The sequence below is a fragment of the Meles meles genome, chromosome 3 (assembly GCF_922984935.1).
Source record: "Meles meles chromosome 3, mMelMel3.1 paternal haplotype, whole genome shotgun sequence".
Lineage (NCBI taxonomy): Eukaryota > Metazoa > Chordata > Mammalia > Carnivora > Mustelidae > Meles > Meles meles.
The window spans coordinates 99,160,274-99,177,267 of NC_060068.1; the positions used below are offsets into that span (position 1 = coordinate 99,160,274).

Below are 16,994 nucleotides of genomic sequence, written 5' to 3' on the forward strand. Positions count from 1 at the left end.
AAATGTGATCTCTTTTCCTATGAGTTGGTTGGTTGGGTTGATTCCACATACAACTGAGATTGCACAGTATTTGTCATTCTATCTGACTTATTTCCCTCAGCATGACACTCTCCAGGTCCATCCATGTTGTTGCAAATGGCAAGACTTCCTTCTCTTTAAAGAATGAATTGAGGGGCGCCTGGGTGGCTCAGTGGGTTAAAGCCTCTGCCTTCAGCTCAGGTCATGATCCCAGGGTCCTGGGATCAAGACCCACATCGGGCTCTCTGCTCCGCAGGGAGCCTGCTTCCCCCTCTCTCTCTGCCTACCCCTCTGCCTACTTGTGATCTCTATCTGTCAAATAAATAAATAAAATCTTTAAAAAAAAAATAAAGAATGAATTGATACTCCTGTGTGTGTATGTGTGTGCGTGAGCATACCACACGTTTATCCATCCACCCATCCATATTTCCATATCTCGGCTATTGTAAATAATGCCACAGTGAACACAGGAGTGCAGGTATGTCTTCAACACAATATTCATGTTTCCTTCCGATATAGCCCCAGAAGTGGAATTTCTGGGTCATAGGGTAGTTCTGGTTTTAATTTTTGAAGGAAGTTCCATACTGTTTTCCATAGTGGTTCACCAATTTACAGTTCCACCAATAGTGTTTAAGGGTTCCCTTTTCTCCACATCCTCCACATGGTATTTCTTGTCTTTTTGATGATGGCTATTCTATCAGGTGTGTGTGGTTTCGATGTGCATTTCCTTGATGTTTAGTAATGTTGAGCACCTTTTTGGGTACCTGTAGGTCTTCATATATCTTCTTTGGAAAAATGTCTATTCAGGGACTTTCCCCTTTATTCAATTGGATTATTTGGTGTTTTTGCTTGTTTCTTTTTTTGGTTTGTTTGTTGCTTTTGAGTTCTATGAGTTTTATATGTTTTTGGATAATAACACCTTTTGAAATATAGGATTTGCAAATACTTTTCCCATTTAATAAGTTGTCTTTTTATTGGTGAGTTCCTACTTGTTTATTTTGTCCTGGTGCTTTAGGTATATCCAAAAAATCATTGCCAAGGCCATTGTCAAGGGGCTTTGTTCCTACCTTTTCTTCTAGGAGTTTTACGGTTTCTGGTGTTATATTTAAGTCTTTAATCCATCTTGAATTAATTTTAGGGAGTTAATTTTTGCAAGATATAAGTGTCTGGTTTCATTTTTTTACAGGGGAATGTCCAAGTTTCCCAGCACCATTTATTGAAGAGACTGTCTTTTCTCCATTAAGTATTCTTGGCTCCCATGTCAAATATTAGTTGATGGTATTTGTATGGGTTTATTTCTGGGCCCTTGATTCTATTCCATTGGTCTATGCATCTGTTTCTCTCCAAGTATCATACTGTTTTAATTAATATAGCTTTGTAGTATAGCTTGAAACAAGGACATATGATACTTCCTGCTTTGTTTTTCTTTCCCAGGGTTGCTTTGCCGATTTGGGGGTCTTTGGTGGTGCCATATAGATTCTATGATTTTTTTGTTCTACTTCTGTAAAAAATCCCATCGGGATTTTAATAGGGAATGCATTGAATCTATAGATGGTTTCAGATAGTATGGACATTTTAACAATATTAATTTTTCCATTCATGAATTCAGGATTCCTTTTTACTTACATGTGTTGTCTTTAATTTCTTTCATCAATGTCTTGTTGTCTTTTTATTAATGCAGTCCTACTTTTTATTTTATTCCTGGTGCTTTAGGTATTATATCCAAAAAATCATTTATAATATAGGTATTATATCCTAGGATATAATTTAGGTATTATATCCAAAAAATCAGATTTCTTGTGGTTTTCAGTACAGATATTTTTCACCTCCTTGGTTGAATTCATTCCTAAGTATTTTACTGTTTTTTGATGCTCTTGTAAATGGTATTGATTTTTTTTCCAGATAATTCCTTGTCAGTGTATAGAAATGCTACTATATGGTAATTTGGTACCCTGCAATTTCATTGAATTCATTGATTAGATCTAAGAGTTTCTTGGTGAAGTCTTTATGATTTTCTATATATAAAGTCATATCATCTTCAAATAGGCAATTTTACTTCTTCCTTTACAATTTTGATGTCTTATATGTCTTTTTGTTGCTTGATTGCTCTGGCTAGGACTTCAGTGCTTTGTTGAATAGGAGTGATGAGAGTGGGGACCCATGTCTTGTTCCCGATCTTAGAAGAAAAGCTTTCAGTATTTTATCACTGAGTATGATGTTAGCTGTGGGCTCATTATATATGGCCTTTATTAAGGTATATTCCTTCTATACTTAATTTGTTAGGAGTTTTTAATTATGAATAGATGTTGAATTTTGTCAGATGCCTTTTCTGTGTCTCTTGAGATTATATGATTTTCTCTCTCAATTCTACCAATGTGATGTATCACACTTAGTGACTTGCATATGTTGAACCACCTATGCATCCCAGGGATAAATCCCACTTGAGTAAATGTTCCTTTTAATGTATTGCTGAATTTGGTTTACTAGTATTTTATTGAGAATTTTTGCATCTGTATTCATCAGGGATGCTGGCCTGACATTTCCTTTTCTTTTCATGTCTTTTTCTGGCTTTGGAATCAAGGTAATGCTAACCTCATAAAATGAGTGTGGGGATGTCCCCTCCTCTTTGATTTTTTGGGAAGAGTTTGAGAAGGTTTAATGTTTATTCTTCTTTAAAAGTTCAGTAAAATTGCTTCTCGGCCTTTTGGCTAAGATCAAGTGTAAAAGTTCGGTAAAATTCACTGGTGAAACTATCTGTTCTGGGCTTTTTTTTGCTGGGAGATTTTTGATTACTGACTTAAATTCCTTACTAATAATTGGTCTCTTCAGATCTTTAATTTCTTCCTAATTCAGAATTGATAGGTTGTATGTTACTAAGAATTTTTCTTAGTAAAAAAAGCCCATTTTTTCTAGGTTGTTCTCTTTGTTGTGTATATAGTTGTTCATAGTGATTTCTTTTGCTCCTTAGCATTTCTTTGCTCTTAGGGAGAGGCATTGTAATATTTTCTCTTTCGTTTATATTTTATTGATTTGGGTCCTCTCTCTTTTTACCTTGGTTAATTGAGCTAAAAGTTGGGGTTTCTTTTTTCTTTGAGAATAGTTCACTGTGGTTTTTTTAAAACATTAAAGTATTACAAAAAACATAAATACAGAAGCATAAATATTATACAGTATTTTTACATATACAGTATTTCATATATGTTTATATATGTATATATTTTATGCATAATATATATCATTGTATTACAATATACATAAATTTGTGTAATATGTTTATGTTTGTTTATGTATATGTTTATATAGAATATATATAAACAAAACACTTACATAAACATATATAAAGATTTATATACATATATGGACATATAAAATGTTCCTTAAATATAAGATAAAACACATTTAAAAATATTTTTAACCTTACAAATCAAGATTAAAATCAACTAAAATGTAGAAATCCATGTGAATTTTTTTCTTTACCACCGAATTCTGTTTTCCTTAAAGATATAAAATAGACACTCAGAGAGGAGTTTGTGAGCTGGTACTGCAGACCCCACGAGTTGCCCCCACCCACGCACATCGGTCCTTGAGACGTTCACGTTCAACATATTCTCTTTCCTCTGCTTTAGGTGGAAAAGTTTAAGAAGTTCAGTGGCATGGATAAGTCAATAACAGTAGCCAGAAAGAGATGATGAGGGGAAAGGAGAGAGAGGCAAAGAGAATGGAAGGATGAATGGGTCTTATGTGACTGAGAAGGAAAAGGTTGGTTAGAAATCTTTGAACCCGCTTCTCAGAAATGAGCAGAGCTGATAGCTATTATACTGGTGTGCATGGAGGTGGCAACAGAAGTATCCGAAGGGTTTGCAGCAGGTGGAAATCGCAGGCGGTAGTAGAAGGGGACTTTCATCATTTGCCTCAACAGCAGACCAACTAGGTGGTGTGTCTGTGTTTTTGGTTCTATACTTGAAAGTTGTTGATGAGCAGAGAGGAATGAAGGGAGAATATTCTGGAAGCAAAGAAGTAGAGGCATCTGACATAAATAGGAGCAAAAGTAGGAACATGGGAAAGAAAGAAGATAGGAGTCAGGATGTAGAATGGAAGAGTAAAACGTAATAATTAATAATTTTGCCAAACACATTACATGTACTAATTGACTCAGAACAAGTCTATGAAGTGGGTGCCGATATCAACTCCATTTTATAAATGAGAAAACAGGAGGAAAGGAAAAACTAGTGCTTTTGCTTTATTTAGTCGTATCCTGGATCCTGCAGCAGTGGATCTCAACCTTAGCTGCATATATAGAATCACCTGCAGAACGTTTCAGATATTGATGCTCAGGCCACACTCCCAGATTCAAATGTTACTGATCTTGGGTGGGACCCAGACACCAGTATACTAAAAAAATTTTCCCATATGGGTTAAGTGTGATGCTAAGGTTGAGAAGCACTAATGCAATAGGGACCCAGAGGAGAAGTCCAAGGGGTCATATGATAAGCTTTCAGCCTTTTACAAATCCACGGCTTAACACAGTTAATTGTTTATATGCCTTCCTAACATCATCTTACTTCCTCCTCAGATCAATCATGTAAGTCCTATTACTGTTCCGATTTTTTTAATATAAAGGAATCAACACTTACAAAGGATTCATGAGTTAATGTTTATGTCATTACATTTAAAAGGATCATATAGGGGCGCCTAGGTGGCTCAGTGGGTTAAAGCCTCTGCCTTTGGCTCAGGTCATGATCCCAGGGATTGAGCCCCACATCGGGCTCTCTGCCCAGCAGGGAGCCTGCTTCCTTTCTTTTCTCTCTGCCTGCTTCTCAGCCTACTTGTGATCTCTGTCTGTCAAATAAATAAGTAAAATCTTGGAAAAAAAAAAAAAGGATCATATAGCTGTTTGGGAAGTAACCACTACACACTGCCTCATCCAGTCAGAGTAGGAAGCATTCACAAGAGATGATAGCTCTTACTGGAGAGAGGAGATAGGCACTCTCTAACAGATTTTAAATAGTCTATCGAAGATCATTTTGCCATCATGCTGGTTGGCTTGTTCAACATGCTGTTGACTGTTCAACATGTAGAAGCCATCATTGCAGATAGTTACACACCCCACATTCCGTCTTTTAACAAGATAATTCTACCCCTTTCTTATCCTTATAAGTATAGAGCATTTTAAGCCTGCCTCTTTCTGCTCTGTACTCACTAACATGATTCCATTTCTTAGTCTCGAAGCACACAGAGCCTCCTAATGGTGGATGAAAGAAGTCTACATGAGTAAAGATGAAAAGAAGAAAATGTTCCTCTCCCTTATAGCTACAGATAAGAGATCTTCATCACGAAGACAAACAAAACCAAACAAAAATAACACACACACACACACACACACACACATGAACAGATTCTAGCAGATATTTTAAGACTTGTGGACTTCAGAGGTTGTTAATAAGCCCTGTGGAAATAAATTTTACTCTCTAGTTTGTCTACGATGTCCAGTGGATTGCTTCCTTAATAACCTGTGGGCCTGGTGATAGTAGTTAGATTTATCCCTTTCCCCTAACGTGTAAATATCTACATTGATTATCTTTACAAGTTGAGAAGGCATCCGAGACATGACTCCCCTCACCTCTTTTCCCACATGAAAAAGTTAAAAAACAAAAACAAAGCAACTCTACTAGAGTTACACATATTTATGTAAGTATATGTATAAATATATGTTTACATTGATACAACTATATATACTATATATATGTGTGTATGTCAAGTATATATTATATAAATAAATATATAAAATAAGATATATATAAAAGTTTACAATAGGTTTTATTTTCCCATACACAAAATTGGTATTGTAGGGCTTTTCCCCTTAATAAAGCTTTCTAGGATATACATATGTGTCCATAGGAAAAATAGATCCTGCAAATTATCTCTTTCCCTCTCACCCTAGCATCTCTTAAAACATTTTTTTTAGGGGCACCTGGGTGGCTTAGTGGGTTAAGGCCTCTGCCTTCAGCCAGGTCATGATCCCAGGGTCCTGGGATTGAGCCCCATATCAGGCTCTCTGCTCAGCAGGAAGCAGGCTTCCTTCTCTCTCTGCCTGCCTCTCTGCCTACTTGTAATCTCTGACTTCAAATAAATAAATAAAATCTTAAAAAAAAAAAAACCACCACAATTTTTTTAAAAGAGAGAGAGAGGGTGGGAGGGGCAAAAAGGAGAGGGAGAGAGAGAATCTCAAGCAGGCTCCACGCCCAGCATGGAGCCTGATGTGGGGTTCAGTCTCACAACCCTGAGATCATGACCTGAGCCAAAATCAAGAGTTGGTGCTTAACCAACTGAGCCAGTCAGGTGCCCCTCATAAAACAATTTAACCAAAACAAACAGATCAGATAAAACACAGGTTAACAGGTTTGCGGGATATTTAAGCACATCTTTAAATGAAAGTGATGGCTCTATTAATACAATTAATTTGGCTAAAAATCATGTTAAAATTTCCATTTTAATGAAATGCCAAATAAAGCAGATGGAATTTAGAGAAGAAGATAAGCCAATGGGTTTATTGTGCCTGTTTCTTCCTAATCAGGAAGCAGTGTTTACAGACTGAGGGAGTGGTAGGAGACCATGCATTATCACTAAAATGGTCACAGTTGGATCTCTGACCTCTTTTCCAAGCCAGATCTGGTTCCTCTAGGTTGAATAGAGACAACTGCACAGAAAACAAAGGATAAGGGCATTTCAGGACTTATATCCTGAGAGTTTAGAAATGCCTTCATTATTTCAAAAGAAACAAAATGGCATATGGTTGCCAACAGTAGGAAATACTCATCCTGTGTTCAAGAGGCTTGGGCCAGAAGAGGAACCAGATCAGATGTTCACTCTTCTGGAAAGCCTAAATTGGACCCTCACTCAGGACGAGTGAGTAATTCCCAGAGCACTGTGTACCTCTAAGGGCAGCAATGACTAGCAAGTCAGAGACATTTCCTGACATAGCAGGCACTTCATAATCATGTATTGAATGAATGAATGAATGAATGAATGAACATGGTAATACTGTAATGAGCTGCCAAGATTGAGCCTCACATTTTAAAAACCTTGATGTCAAAGAGTAGATAGAGTGCTATTTTGAGACTCATAATCTTTTCTGATTATTCTTGGAAATACTAACCTTTACTGTAAAGCAAAATAATTTTTATTTTTAAACTTAGGGTACCAGATTAAGAGGAACTAGAACAGAATATTAGAGTAGGCAGCTCCAAGCTCCCATCAACAGAAACAAAAAACAAGCAGGAACTGTCAGAGCTAATTTTGTCAGAATTCTGGAAAGGAATCAAAAGTTTTTTTTAACAACCAAGGAAACACTAAATCAAGAAAAAAAGTAACTTAAAAATGCTTCTGGTGTTCAAGGAAATCTCTGTCAAAATATTAGCTAAACACAAGCTAACATAATAGGAACTACAGGGATGACACAAGACAAGGAATATGGGGTTTGCAAAAGTAGTTTGTAAAAGTTACTTTAGAAAGTAACTTTTGATTACTTTTTTTGATTTTTGATTCAACAATCAAAAAAGAGCAAACTCTACAAGAGGAGAGAATCTGATTTCTAGAGTTACTACATGATAATACTCAAATGTCACGTTTCAACAACAAAATCACAAAGTCCATTCAAAGGAACAGAAATTATGCCTGAGGATGCTCAAACATTGGATTTACTAAACAGAGACTTTATTTATTTTTAAGATTTATTTATTTACTTTAGAGTGAGAATGAAGCATGAGCAGGAAGGGCAGAAAGAGAGAGGGAGAGAGAATCTCTAGCAGATCTCCACCCAGTGTAGTGGTTGATCTCACAGCCCCAAGATCATGACCTGAGCTGAAACCAAGAGTTGGATGCTTAACCGACTGAGTCACCCAGGCGCCCCCAGAGACTAGAACAACTGTCTTAAATATGCTCAGAAAGGTAAAAGAAACCATGGAAGGAAACCATATGTCAGGGTACAAAACAGTCTCAATACATTTTAAAATTTTAAAATCATACAGACGATCTCTGATCACAACAAAATGAAGCTAGAAATCAACAACAGAAGGAAAACTGGGAAATTCACAAATACATGGAAATTAAACACATTCTTAAACAACCATTGTGTCAAAAAAAAATCACAAGAATTCGAAAATACTTTAAGATAAATAAACAAAAAAACTCCAACACACTAAAACTTAGGGGATGCAGTGAAGGCAGTAATCAGAGAAATTTTATGGGTGTAAATGTCTACTTTAGAAAAGAAGAAATATTCCAAATCAGTAATCTAACTTCATACCTTGATGAATTAGAAAAAGAAAAGCAGGCTAAACCCAAAGCTAGCAGAATGAAGGAAATAACAAAGATGAGAGCAAAGACCAATGAAATAGAAAATAGAAAAATAACAAACATAATCACTGGTTCTTTGAAAAGATGAACAAGACTGCCAAATGATTAGCCATATAGAAAGAAAAAAAAAAAGAAAAAATGCAAATAACTAAAACCACAAACGAAAATGGGGACATAACTTCCAGACTTACCTTATAGAAATGAAACCAGGGTGACCAACAGTATATCAACAAATAACATCTAGATGAAATGGACCAATTTGTAAAAAAACAAATTACTACAAAAATTTTAGAAGAAATATAAAATCTCAACAGACCTATAACAAGTAAAGAGTAATCTACAAGTAAAAATCTGTAATAAGAAACTTCCCAACAAAGAAAAGTCCAGGACCAGATGACTTTAGCAGTGAGTTCTACTAAATGTTTAAAGAAGAAACAACACCATCTTTCTCAAACTTGCCTGGAAAAAAACCAAAAAAACAAAAAAATGACTCATTCAATGGACCCAGCTTTACCCCCATACCAAAACAGCTAAAGACATCAAAAGAGAAGAAAATTACAGGACAATTTTCATTACGATAGATAAAAGAATCTTCAACAACATTCTAGCAAACCAAATCCAACAATATATTAAAAGATTATACACAATGATCAAGTGGGATTTATCCCAGGAGTGTGAGAATGGTTCACCGTAAGAAAACCAGCCAACATAATACACTGCATTAGCAGAACTAAGAAAAGAAAAACGTGCAAGATTATCTCATTTGACCCAGAAAAAGGCATTTGACAAAATTCAAAACCCTTCATGATGAAAACACTAAAAAAAACTAGGAATAGAATACTTCTTCAATAATATAAAAGCCTTTTCCAAAAAAATTCATGGCTAACGCAATACTCAATGGTAAAAGGTATTGCCCCCTAAGAGTAGAAAAAAGGTAAAGATGCCTGCATTTGCCATTGCTATTCAACAGTGTACTGGAATTTCTAGCCAGAGCAATCAGGGAAAGAAAAGAATTAAAGGCGTCCAAACTGTAAAGAGGAGTAAAACTAGCCTTATTTGCGGATGACATGGTCTAATGGATAGAAAATCCCACAGGATCCACAAGGAAGCTGTAGAGCTAAGAAATGAGCTCAGCAAAGTTGCAGCATACAGAATCAATATAGACAAATCCATTGTTTCTATACACAAGGAATTAATAATTCAAGAAGGAAATGAACAATTCCATTTCCATAGTATCCAAAAGAATAAAATTCTTAATAAGTTTAACGAAGGACATGAAAAATTTGTACTCGCAAAAGCTGTAGAACACTGCTGAAATAAATTAAGGAAAAATATGGGGTTTGGGGTACCAAAAAATTCTGGAACTAAAGAATGGTTGTGGCTGTATAACATCGTGGATTGTACACTTAAAAATGGTTAAAATGGGAAATTTCATATTATATGTATTTTACCTCAATAAAATTTTAAAAACAAAACATAAAGATCAAGCGGTTGTACACTTCCCCGAGTAGAGATGGAAGGGCCTGTTTTTATCCTGGGCAAAGCCACTTCTTGGTAAAGGATCCTGAGGTCGATATGGAAGAAAGAGGAAACGGCATCCCTCGTTTGGGCGGTCTTCGAAAATGCTAGGGTCTGTCCTGCAGTTAAGTGGCTTGTCGCCTTTCACATCAGGAGGGAGTCTTCCTGGGGCCATGTGTTGGGGAAGAACTAGGACAAGAGGGGACCCCAGGAAGATATACGGTGGGGCAACATGACCTTGTAACTCTTAAGAAGAGCGATGCCCAATTTTCACTGTCCAGTTACAAAATTTCCTTTCCTTCCAATATACTGAACCTCTTATTTATTGAGCCTATGCTGTATGAAGACACTGGTGGGTGCGACCTGGGCTTCCCCACAAGGAGCCTTCATTTTAGTGGGATAGAAAAAGAAACAAATAAACACATAAAGATTTGTAAATTATGGGAATGTCACGAGGGAATTAAAAATCGGGGCTGAGAAAGAGCACAGTATCAAAGAGACCTTATCTTCGGCAAATGGCGTTTAGGGTATAAGGGACAATAGGAAACCCCCCACGTGAAGATCTGAGAGTAGAACATTGAAGGAAGAGGGAAGAGCAAGGGTCCTAAAGGATGAAACCTGTAGTCAGTGAAGTTCAGATACTTGTAGGGTTGCACATGGACTTGGCTAAATTGACTGTGAGAGTGTAGAGTGTCCCTGGAGGGCTAGAGACATGAAGGAGTTTGAGAATATTTGTTTGCAGAGCTACTGATTGGAATGTCTTCCAGGAAATTGTAAAATCTGAAATGAGAGCTTGAGGAAGGCCATAACTGAATGACGTCCTCTGCAGAGCCAGAGTCCACCGCTCAATGTTACCGCTCTGCTAGGAATCCCAGTGCGGCCCAGGCCTGCCATTCCAGAAGCCTGGGGGTTCAGCGACTCCATGCGTTCACAAAACAGCAGCTCGGGGTGCTGAGTGGCCTTCCCACCGGGAGCTCCCCAACTGTAGGCATCAGGAAGAGTCCTGTGACCCTGAGTCTGGTGGGCATCTGCTTACCTGAGAGGAATCACATTTCCTCATCTCCTTCTCCTTCTTTGCCAGGCGCTTCTTTTTCTTGTGAAGAGGTTTGGACTCCAGAATCATTTCTTCGAGCTCGAAGGTGGGGTCACAATTCAGCCTGCCTTTCTGCAAGAAAGACCAGTTGGTTCACTCCTTTGATTCTGGGTCATTCTACTGAGATGCCAAACCTAATACCAGGAACAGCACCTGCTTCTGATGGAGCCATCCAAGAATAAGGAGCTGTGATTCCTACCGTGTTTTAAATAATTTATGGCCGGCTTTGTTTTTCATAGTCTTCGATTTTCTATTTTGTTTGTTTTCTAAACTCCCCACAAGCCCTCAGTGAGTGTGAAAGGAAATCAAACTCTAGTCATTTTTTCAAAGCTTGAACTTGTGAATTATGTTTCTCAAAGTGTGCTCTGATGATTGTGTATATAGATGAGAATCACCTGAGTTGTTTGTCCAGTTGCCCAGTTCCCCAGCCAGACCTTCAGAATCAGTGTTTCCGAACAGAGGCTGAGGAAACTACATTTTTAACAAGCTCCCCAGATGACTTGGATGGACAGTAAAGTCAGAGAATTGTACATAGAGCCTCTCCTGAGGCAGAGTGGATAGCTAATGGCTGTGGTATGATGCAGAGGAGGGTTTCTTGGCCGAAGATTCTGGACTCCAGCTTTTACCAGTGGTCCGAATGAGGCCACAGATGTCCCACAGCCAGGTACTCAACCAGTGGGAATTATAGTCCTAATGAATGTAGCTCTGTGACAGCGAACCACCAAAGGAAGAGGGGTGAGTGGTAAAAAATAACCCCAACATTTTCAGTGCTGTGACTCACAGAACCATGGAAACAAATTTCTACATCTTTGAAATCTGAGAAAACACTGTTTGCTCAATGAGCAGATTCCTGGGAATGCCTCCTCAGAAGATTAGGGCTTCCTTCCAGTAAAAAGGGATTAGGACCTAGAACTCCAGATGCCGATGGACCTGGATGAGAATCCCACTTGGCCACTTGCTAGCCACATGACCTACGGTGGCCTATTTTCCCTATGTGTGCCTCCGTTGTCTCATCTGTGAGACAGGAATTGGGCTGTTGCAACGAACATGGGTGGGGTTATCTAATGAGATCGTGTGTGTAACTGAATGAGGATTGTTATGGATTTGTTAGGATTGACTCACGTTAGGAATAAAACCTGGAATGAGCCTCTTCTGCAAAACCGCATCCCAGTTCATGTCATTCATATACGGGAAGTTCTGAACGTCAGACAAGTGAGAAAATCGCTGGTCTGGATTAGGCTCAAGTAGCTGTCAATAGAATACAAACACGAAGATCATAATGAAGGTCAACATGAGGCAAAAAAATCATACATAACAACTCCCTCTAAAAGTTTTCAAGTGTAGGTTTGAAGGAAACAAGATAGTGTTTCCCTTCCCTAATCCTGTCAAGTAATAAAGATAATACCTACATAAATAATGGGATAATGCATGCATAGAATGAGCTGTAAATAGGTTTCTTCAGTGTGGTGAGTGAAAATAGATGGTCCTATCCAGTTAAACATACCTTTGATTCCTGATTCCCCTACTTTATTAACTGTGGGCAAGCTTGTCCTCTAAACCTTTGTTTACCCTCTATAAAAAGGGGATAATAGCCTGTTTTGTGTGGTTGTAGCTAGGAATAAATGAGGCCATGTATATAAAGTACCTAAGAGAAGGTCTCCCCGTATTAGGTAGTGAATGTTTGTGTGTTTTTACAAATGAAATTAATTTCCTACTAAAAGTTATAGCTGTTCGTACAATTAATCAAAATATATTGTATAAGATGTAACCAGGGTTACCATTGGAGTTGGGGTTTTTCGAACTGTGATTAAAGATTCTCCCCCAGGAACTGCTCCACAGTCAGTATCACATCAGTCCTGTGGCTCAAGTGGGAAATGTCAATTCTGCTTGAGAACGCTCCTGAAGACTATAACCGCGGATCATCGGGGTGTGATTTTGGGGCGAGGAGGGCTTTCTTGGAACTGAGGACAATTTGCTTATGGAAAATCACCCCTCTCTTCTTCATCTTTGACATTATCAATATCCCTATTCCAACACAGGGAGCTTGACCCAAAAACGCAGGAGGCACAGATGTGAACTGTAGGCCCTCAAAGCTCTTGTCCTTAGCCAGCCACAACCTGTGCGATTTTCCCTCTTCAAAGAAAGCCAAGTGCATCCTGTGGGGTTCCTCATTCTTTCCTCCACATAATCATTCAATGCATACTACTTAGCTGCTCCTACAATTGCCATTTCCATGAACATGGGCACCCTAAAAATCTGATGGACCCTATGGACCTCATTTATTCAAATACCAGAGTTACCACCTGTCAGGCTCTGGGCTAGCTGCCTCAGGTGAAGAAGCCTGACGTGGTCCCCTCTCATAAGGCTTAGACAACAGTAATCATTAACCCAAGAATCACACACATATAATGCATAAATTCAAATTTTAAAAAAATGGTAAGAAGGAAAGCCAGTTTCATGTGAGCTTACGACAGAAGAAAGCTTCCTGAGAAAGTGATAGTTCAGCTGAGATCTAGAGCTGTGTTTCTCAAACTATGCAGGAGGGCCAATTTTTTCCACTTAATTTCCTACCCAGTGAGATCAGTATGTGGTCTTATTGTGCGTGGCTGATATGCAGGGCCACAGCACACACAACTTGTGATTTGAGTTAATACCCTGTTCAGTGAGATGAGTTCACTGACCATGTACTTAGAAACATCAGCAGTATCCCACTGCTCTAACAGTTTCTAAATGCTTCTCTCAATTTCTATACTTCTCATGGACCTGTAGGGAACAATTCATGGATTTGAACCAGTCACTGAATCTCATCGAGTAGTGCTGACCTAAAGGAGGGAGCTGGAAGAGCTGGGGATGGAGGCACTGTTTCAGGCAGAGCCTGAGGAAAGGCCCTGTGATAAGAGGTTGATAAATGATGGTGAGGAGGTAGAAGAAAAGGAGAAGAGAAAAAAAGAAATCTATGTGTAGTCAAAAGGCGAACAAAAGTCCAAAATAAGGCTTGGGTGGTAGTTAGAACCTTTTTACCATATAGATTATTTTGGTCTTTATTCTGAGAACAATAAGACAATGAATTTTGCTTTGAACAGATCAGTATAGGGCAGAGGGGAGAACAAAATGGAGTGTGTGAAAGTGTCCAGAACAAACCGGTTTTAAGGTAAGACCTTATAAGGCAGTAGGACTGAGGAGATGGTAGTAGAGAGAAAGAGAATTGACAGAGTCAAGAGATATTTACAAAATCAGGTTATAGAACTTGGCTGTGAATTGGATATGGGGACGATGGGTGACTTTTGGTTTCTGGCTTCCATAGCTGGAAGGATGGAGGGGGTCAATCTCTGAGAAAGGGAACATCATAACAAGTCCAGGAAATAGAGAGTGATCAGGAACTCCATTTTGGACACACTGAGTTAGACGTGGCTCAACAAGAGGACGTGTGTGTTGCCCGAATGAAGCCATGTATTCGCAAGCTGTTAGGTGCAAAGTCTACTCTAGAAATGTGTATCATCATGGCTGCCTCCAGTATTATAAACTAACTTCTCACCTCAAACCAGAAGGCATGCTTCTTTTTACCACTTCCTTTTGTTATGTAGTCCTCCTTACCTTCTTGAGTAGTGACACCATTTCCTGTGACCAGGCAGAGGGATAAGTCACAATAGCTGTCTCAAACATGTGTGCGATTTCCTTGCTGGAGGTACTGGAGCGAATATGGTATGGTCTCTTGGGGGAGAGAAGAAGGAAGAATCTTCATTTTTATAGGGTAAAAAAAAAATTTTGTTTTGCTCATGTTCCAGACCTAAATTTTCAACCAGTCAAATCTCCGTATCGTTTTCTGGTCCCTTCCAGCTTATTGTTGTTTTCATGTGCAAATGTGGTCTACTGTTGCCAGATCTTTTATTTTTTTTAAAAAAAAAAGGGGGGGGGCGCCTGGGTGGCTCAGTGGGTTAAGCCGCTGCCTTCGGCTCAGGTCATGATCTCGGGGTCCTGGGATCGAGTCCTGCATCGGGCTCTCTGCTCAGCAGGGAGCCTGCTTCCCTCTCTCTCTCTGCCTGCCTCTCTGCCTACTTGTGATCTGTGTCTGTCAAATAAATAAATAAAATCTTAAAAAAAAAAAAAAAGACCCAGAAATCTCTAGTTTCCTGTGAAATCTCAGAATTTTTAAAAACTTTGGTAAGTCCACTGGGCCAAATCAAACATTTCTGTACACTAATTCCACCTCTGAGATACCAATTTGGGGCTGTTCTGTAAGGCAGCTTACATAAGTATTTACATAAAACACGGCAAAAGCGTTCAGTAAATGGAACTTAAAAAAAACCTGCTACTTAAATGTTGATTAGAAAGAGATGCAGAGTTTTACTCTACACCTGTTTGTGCTTTTTGAATCAGTAATAAGTTCAGGATAGAATGTTACCCAGAAAAGTTTAACTCCAGTCCCAAATGTTATGAGTTGCTAGTTCTGTGGAGTGGGGTGGAGAATTTTATGATGAAGTACAGTATTTTTACCTCTGAGAGAACCATGTTCTTTTATAGTTTTAACTTTGGGGTAAAGAAAACAATGGTTTTGTTATATTTTTCACAGCTGTCCACTAGAGAGCAGCCTTTACCTATATTAATTTCTCTGTTTCATAAAATAGATTTATGAGATTTTATGTTTTGTGTGAACTGTGAGCGACTTAGGGCCAGAGATCATCTACTCATATTTGTGTCCATTGGACCTAGCACCTAGTAGGTGCTCATTGCATGTTTGTTGAATGAACACAATTTCCGTATTAGATTAACCAATAGTGGGACAGTTAATATGGCTACGTACATTCATCAAGTGCCTGGCCTTTTCAAAATACTTAATAAATGACTGTGGACTGATGGAATAAATTGGGAGAGATGGAAGAGTTTAATATTCTTCCTTTTGTAAATTAGTATTAAAAGGTAGTGTAATTATAGATGGCTAGTAGACACATACAAATGTGCTCATCATCACTCATCATCAGGGAAATACAAATCAAAACCACAATGAGATACTACCTCACACCTGTCAGAATGACTAAAATTAATAAGACAGGAAACAACAGGTATTGGCAAGGATGCGGAGAAAGGGAGCCCTCTTACTCTGTTGGTGGGAAAGCAAACTGGTGCAGCCATTTTGGGAAATAGTATGGAAGTTTCCCTAAAAACTAAAAATAGAATTACCCTACAATGCCGCAGTTGCATTACTGGGTATTTACCCAAAGGATAAAAAAATACTAATTTAAATGGATACATGCTCCATGATGTTTATAGCAGCATTAGGAACAATAGCCAAACTATGGAAACTGCCCAAGTGTCTACTGATTGATGAATGGATATAGAAGAACTGATACTATATATATGTATATGTGTAACTTACTTCATATATTTATATCTCACTTCATATATATGTGTATATATATGAATATTACTCAGCCATCAAAAAGGAATGAAATCTTCCCATTTGCAAAGATGTGAATGGAGCTAGAGAGTATTATGCTAAGCGAAATAAGTCAGAGAAAGATAAATACTACATGATTTCATTCATGTGGAATTTGAGAAGCAAAACAAATGAACGTGGGGCTATGGGTGGAAGAGGCAAACTCAAAAACAGATTCCTAACTATAGAGAACACAGTGAATGTTACCAGAGGAGAGGTGGGCAGGGGCACGGGCTAAATGGGGAATGGGCATTAAGGAGGACACTTGTCACGATGAGCCCTGGTTGTTACATGTAAATGATGAATCACTGAATTGTATACCTGAAACTCATATTACACTGTTAGCTAACGGAATTTCAAGAAAAGCTTGGGGGAGAAGAAAAGTAATGTGGTTAAGATCTTGAGCTTCAAAGGCAAAAAAGGATTTCAGTGTCAAATTGAGGCACTCGATTGGAGTTTGTTCCTTCATCTGTCCTTTATCTGTAAAATAAACCGCCACATGAGATTGGTGGAAAAACTAAATGGCATAGTACATGTAAAATTCACAGGGCAGCTGAAACATATTACACACAATGC

General features: G+C 38.2%; 1 protein-coding gene across 4 annotated transcripts in view; it reads right to left on the minus strand.

The window, feature by feature from the left end:
- STK32A (serine/threonine kinase 32A) overlaps positions 1-16,994 on the minus strand; it is a 145,010-nt gene that overhangs the window by 5,443 nt on the left and 122,573 nt on the right. For 3 of the 4 annotated variants that reach the window (XM_045998648.1, XM_045998649.1, XM_045998647.1), the window contains exons 9-11: positions 14,579-14,695; positions 12,107-12,232; positions 10,928-11,056 (exon numbers count right to left, since the gene is read on the minus strand). In XM_045998648.1, the coding sequence (XP_045854604.1) occupies positions 10,928-11,056; positions 12,107-12,232; positions 14,579-14,695 (372 nt within the window). The remainder of the gene's footprint in view (positions 1-10,927; positions 11,057-12,106; positions 12,233-14,578; positions 14,696-16,994) is intronic. The other variant, XM_045998650.1, reaches the window with a different exon arrangement.